Genomic DNA, 5,924 nt, shown 5'->3' on the forward strand with positions numbered 1-5,924 from the left:
AGAAAGCATGTGGTGAAAGAAGATCTACATCTGTTGCATATAAAATGGGTTTTGATTCTTTATTTATTATTTCTATGAAAAATAGTTTTTGGGTTGTGAAAGTAAATTATAATTCATTGATTACTTCTCTACTTTTATTGCTATGATTAAAAAGCTAAAAATATAAAATGGCTATGCTCCTAGATATATGATTATATTTAAGATACTAAGAGTGAGGGTAACATGTCTTTATAGTTTAGTAGTCTATGATTGATTTCAAATAGCTTATATCATATGTTTTATTTTTTTGATTTGTTCAAGAATCTTTAAACCAGCCACGGAGAAGTGGAAAGCGCAAGTTAACTGATGAGGAATCTACAACAGAAAGGCTATCTATTATAGTAGTTCAAGGTCTTCCATGTATAACATCCATGAATGAACAAAGCGGATATAGAACAAAGCGGAATCAGGCTTTCTTAGATAATCTTCCTATTCAGTCAGGACAGTGTCTTCCAAATCGTAGACAATGTTCTGCTAAACGATTGTTGGTTATGGACAATGCAAGTAGTTCCATTGTAGACAGTGTTGGCACTACTGGATCTCATAGAAGTATGCTACATAAGCAAGTAGAGAGAAAAAAGCATTATAATTGGGAGAAGGGCCAAGGTATCCATTTAATTTTGGAAATAATCATCTAAATCTTTGTTTTTTATTATTCTATATCACTAAGATGTTTTAAATACTTTTGCTAAAGATCTAGCCCAGGCACTTTAGTATTGTTTTTGATTTTTTGAAATTTATGTCTACCTTGCTTAATTCAAATGAGTAAAATAATTCAAATGTAGAAACAGCGGCGAAGGGAAAGGCCAAAGTTAAGATGCCTAAAAGTAATTCAGATAAAAAGACAAGTGTTAAGAGTGGCAAGAAAAAGGAACAAGGTATTGGTTCTGGATTTTAGATCTTGGAATAGTAACCTAGAATATTATCAAATGCAGCTTTGCCAACAAACTTAAATATTGTATCAGTTGAAATTGCACTGATATCTCGGGGAAAGATTCCTACTGAGGCACTTAAGTTACCTGCTCCTGGTGTATGTCCTAAATGTTGTGCTACAAAGTTTGCTTATGAAACATTGTTCTTTTGCTGTCGAAATGGTGGTGTCCGGTTGGTTGAAAATGCTTGGCCAACAAAATTGATTAATCTTTTTGTCTCCGATGGTGAAACAAGCGATCATTTTAGGGCATACTCTCTAATGTATAATAATCTTTTTGCATTTACTTCATTGGGTGGAAGTATTGAAGCATCGAGTGACAAAGGAATATTCGTCTTTAAACTGCATGGCCAAATATATCACAATATTCCTGATTTGTTACCAGATAATAGGAAGCCTAAGTATTTGCAAATGTATTTTTATGATGCTAAACACGAGATCAGGAACCGAACAGGTACTTTTCCACAAGTACGGGAAGACATTGTTCGAGTTCTCATGGAAGTGATGGAGTCTAATCCATATGCATGTTTCTTTCGTTCATTGAGAGAGATTCCTGTTGTGGAGAGCACAGAAATTCATTTGAATAGCAATCCTGTTTTGGATCAACGAGTGTATAATGCTCCTACTGCAAATGAAGTGGCAGTAATATGGTCTAAGGACACATCTTCTAGCCAGTATAGTAGTCCTCATATTATTGTTTATGGGAAGTCAGATATGCCTCATAAGATTATGCATTATTTTTGGTGTTATGATCCACTCCAATATCCACTCTTATTTCCACATGGCGATTGTGGATGGCACACAGGCCTTGAAAAATTAGAAATTATTAATGATCAAGTCACGGATTTGGATCAACAAGTTTGTCACTTAGAGTCTATTAATAGTGTTGAAGATTTATTGGCTGAAGAAACTACAAGTAAGTACTGAATAGGAAGATGTTTATAAATACGGAGAATATTTTTGATTATTTTTTGTTCCTAATTAATAGTTATACCATAGTTCTGTTAAAACCTTTGCTTATGTTAATTACTTATCACATGTACAATAATAATGGTAAATATTATAGTTAGATGCTGGCATTGTTAGTTGTTGCTGACTTTATAATTTTAAATTTGGCTAATCAGATGCAGAGACTAGCAACAAAAAGAAGATAAAGCGGATTTCCTGTAGAGAATACTATGCCTATAAATTGCAGATCAGGGAGACTAATTATTTACTCAGAGCTTGTCGTTTATTGCAGTAGTATATTGTTGATATGTACGTTAAGCTTGAAAACACTAGGTTGGATTTCTTTCGCAGAAATCAGGCTGCTATTCGGGCTGATCTTTACCAAGGTCTTATTGATAGTTATGAGGCTGGAGAAACCAATTTTGCGAATGTTGGTCATTATGTGATACTACCACCCTCTTTTCTTGGTGGCCCAAGGGATCTACGAAGTAGATATCTCAATGCAATCACTCTTGTACAAAAGTATGGAAAACCAGATTTATTCATCACTATGACGTGCAATGCAAATTGGCCAGAAATCAAAGAACAATTGGCTCCTGGTGAGCTAGCACAAAATAGGCCTGATTTAGTTGCCAGAATTTTTCATGAAAAGTTGATTGCTCTTAAGAAACAGATAATGGAAGAGAAAATATTTGGAGAAGTTGCAGCATTGATATATGTTGTCGAATTTCAAAAACGCGGTCTTCCTCATGCTCATATCTTGTTGATTTTGGCTCATGGATATAAAATTAAAGATGCAGCTGCTTTTGATAAATTTGTATGTGCAGAGATACCTTCTGCAGAGAATCCTCATTTGCGAAAAGCTGTAATACGTCACATGATGCATGGTCCATGTGTTAAAGCAAATCCCGAATGTTCTTGCATGAAGCACAAGGATAAAATTGGTGTGTGTAAGTATGGATATCCAAAGGCATATGCAGCAAAGACAACAAGTCATGAAGATGGTTTTCATGTGTATAAAAGAGCAAACACTGGAGAAACAGTTATGATTCGCAAAAAACCTATGAATAATAGATGGGTTATTCCATATAATCCATATTTGTTAGCATTATTTGATTGCCATTTGAATGTTGAAGTTTGTTCAACGATTCGTGCTGTAAAGTACCTTTACAAGTATGTATATAAGGGTCATGACCGGATTTCATTTAATGTTTCCTGTTCAGATAATCCAAAGCCTAGAGATGAAATAGAACAGTTTCAATCTGGTCGTTGGGTTTCTCCATGTGAAGCAGCTTGGCGTCTTTTTGGTTTTGGATTATTTGAAATGCATCCGCCAGTATTACCACTTCAAATACACCTTCCTAATTTGCAGACTGTACAATTCCATTCAGCTGAAAATTTGGCATCAGTTGTAAATGACAATAAAAGGCATAAAACAGCTCTTACAGAATTTTTTGCAATGAATGCTGCAAATCCAGAAGGAGCTAAGTATTTGTACTCAGAATTTTCAGAGCATTTTTGTTTGGAATGCTTCTGAAAAGACATGGACAGAACGTGGAAATAAAAGAATATCCATTGGAAATATGTCATTTGTAGGACCAAGCGAGGGAGAACGCTATTTTTTACGCCTTCTTCTAGCTAATGTTCGTGGTCCTACATCTTTTGAAAATCTGAGAACAGTTAATGGTCATATATGTGCAACATATCAAGAAACAGCTCTGAAACTTGGTCTTTTAGTAGAGGATGGTGCTGTTGATAAATGTATGCTTGAAGCTGCTGAAACACATATGCCTAAGGCTCTTAGACGCTTATTTGCTACTGTACTCATCTTCTGCAATCCTAGCAATCCACTTGCCTTGTGGAGTAAGTACTATACTCATATTTCTGAAGATTTTGAACAAGCTTGTTCAAATAATCATGAGAAAATTCAGCAGCTTACAATTCGAGCTATAGAGCAGTATCTAGAAGAAATGGGCAAGAGCTTACAAGAATTTGGTCTTTGTCATCTAAAGCATGATATAGATGATCAGATTAGAAGGACACAAGACATTATTGATGCCTTAGATGCACCTATACCTGATGCATATAGAGAAGCATGTTTAAGGCTGAATGCCAAACAGCAAGAGGCCTTTGATTGCATCATGGAACATGTTATTACAGAAAAGGCAGGTGCATTTTTTGTTGATGGACCTGGAGGAACAGGTAAAACCTATCTGTATTGTGCATTATATGCAGCTGTTAGAGATTTGGGAAAGATAGTTTTGCCTACGGCGACTTCAGGAATAGCAGCATCTAATATGGTAACTGGAAGAACAGCCCATTCGCGTTTTAAAATACCAATTGATCATATTGTTTCAATGGCCTGCAATGTACTGAAGCAAAGTGGCTTAGCTGCTTTGCTTAAAGAATCAACTCTTATCATTTGGGATGAGGCTTCAATGGCCAGAAAAGAAAACATTGAAGCAGTTGATATACTTTTGCGTGATCTGTGTTTACCAACTGTTCCTTTTGGTGGAAAAGTGGTCGTCTTTGGAGGAGATTTTAGGCAAGTACTTCCTGTACTACCTAAAAAATCACAGAATGAAGCTGTTGAAGCAAGTTTGGTTTCTTCACATTTGTGGAGCATATTTAAAAGGTTTAGACTTACGGATAATATGAGAGCAAGGACTGATAGTCAATTTGCAGATTTTCTACTTGCTATGGGAAATGGCGAGTTGCAAACTGCAAAAATATCTCAGATTCAGTTACCACATCATATAATACTGCCTTTTGAAGATGCTACAGATGATCTGAATAAGCTAATTAATTTTGTATTTCCAGACGTGGAAATGGCTAATAGCTTTGAAAATATGTTCGTTGACAGAGCAATTCTAACTCCCTTGAATACTGCTGTAGATGACATAAACACTCAAATGATAGAAAAATTCCCGGGAGAGGTGGTTTGCTATAAGAGTTATGATGTTTTGCTGGATGATACAGGTAGTATTTATCCAATAGAATTTTTTAATACACTCTGTCCTGGAGGAATGAGTCCACATGAACTGGAGGAATATTGCTCCAGCTTCAGGTCTTTGTAATGGTACTCGAATGCTTTGCAAACAATTTTATCCAAATGTAATTGAATGTGCCATAGTAACTGGACACCATCAGGAGAACATGTTTTCATACCGAGAATAGATCTACGACCTTCTGAATCACTGAATTACCCATTCAAATTCCAGAGAAGACAATTTCCAATCAAGCTTAGCTTTGCTATGACTATTAACAAAGCTCAAGGGCAAACTCTATCTCAAGTTGGTTTATATCTAAATAGCCCTTGTTTCTCCCATGGGCAACTTTATGTTGGTCTTTTAAGAGCACAAAATTCATCACAGATTAAAGTTTTATCAAAGCCAGTGTCAGGACAGAACTCAACCACAACAGTTAGAAATGTTGTTTCATATGCTATTTTACAGAAAGCAGGCATTTTTTTGTGAATCAATTTATGTTACATGGTAGTGAATATGGTAGCAATCTCAAAGTAAAAGAAATGATGTTTATGAATATTATATTTGTTCAAAATTATGTAAGGAGTTCTGATATAATTGAATTTATAATTATTTTGTATACTTTGCCACACTTTGCATAATTCTCTTTTCTTTTTAATGTTTATATGTAAAATTTTTCATAAAACATTTAGGACATACACCAGAAAAATTATGTTCTCATCGTCATAGTAATCACCAAAATGTCTTCTCCACATTAATTACAGCTCTACAGCCCAAGCATTCATACTACAAAAGTATATTATTTCCAAGAAGGGCAAGAACAATATAAGTGTGATCTTGTTAGTGAGCCAAGACAAAAAGACAATGAAGAAATTGAGCACAAGATTTTAGTGCCAAGCAGATGATGTAGCACTAATGTCTAATGATTTCTTGGATACAAATTTAAAATTTTATACAAAATGGTGCCAATATGTAATATCTAGCATGCCTATTACATTAGTTTCAGTCATACGTTTCAC

At 35.0% G+C, this 5,924-nt stretch overlaps 2 protein-coding genes across 2 annotated transcripts; both read left to right on the top strand.

Moving 5' to 3' along the window:
- The first annotated feature begins 2,225 nt into the window (after positions 1-2,225).
- Positions 2,226-3,455, top strand: LOC145607169 (uncharacterized). The gene has a single exon (XM_081662912.1). It carries the CDS (start codon positions 2,226-2,228, stop codon positions 3,453-3,455), a length of 1,230 nt encoding a protein of 409 aa, XP_081519038.1.
- A 46-nt stretch (positions 3,456-3,501) lies between these two features.
- Positions 3,502-4,995, top strand: LOC145607171 (ATP-dependent DNA helicase PIF1-like). The gene has a single exon (XM_081662913.1). The coding sequence runs from the start codon at positions 3,502-3,504 to the stop codon at positions 4,993-4,995; it is 1,494 nt and encodes a 497-aa protein (XP_081519039.1).
- The last annotated feature ends 929 nt before the right edge of the window (positions 4,996-5,924 follow it).

Source organism: Chenopodium album, chromosome 23, assembly GCF_948465745.1.
Source record: "Chenopodium album chromosome 23, dcCheAlbu1.1, whole genome shotgun sequence".
In the NCBI taxonomy this organism is placed as follows: Eukaryota; Viridiplantae; Streptophyta; class Magnoliopsida; order Caryophyllales; family Amaranthaceae; genus Chenopodium; species Chenopodium album.

Excerpts from the sequence above, each read along its gene's own strand:
- LOC145607169 (XM_081662912.1), top strand. The coding sequence starts at position 2,226 with ATGTACGTTAAGCTTGAAAACACTAGGTTGGATTTCTTTCGCAGAAAT.
- LOC145607171 (XM_081662913.1), top strand. The coding sequence starts at position 3,502 with ATGTCATTTGTAGGACCAAGCGAGGGAGAACGCTATTTTTTACGCCTT.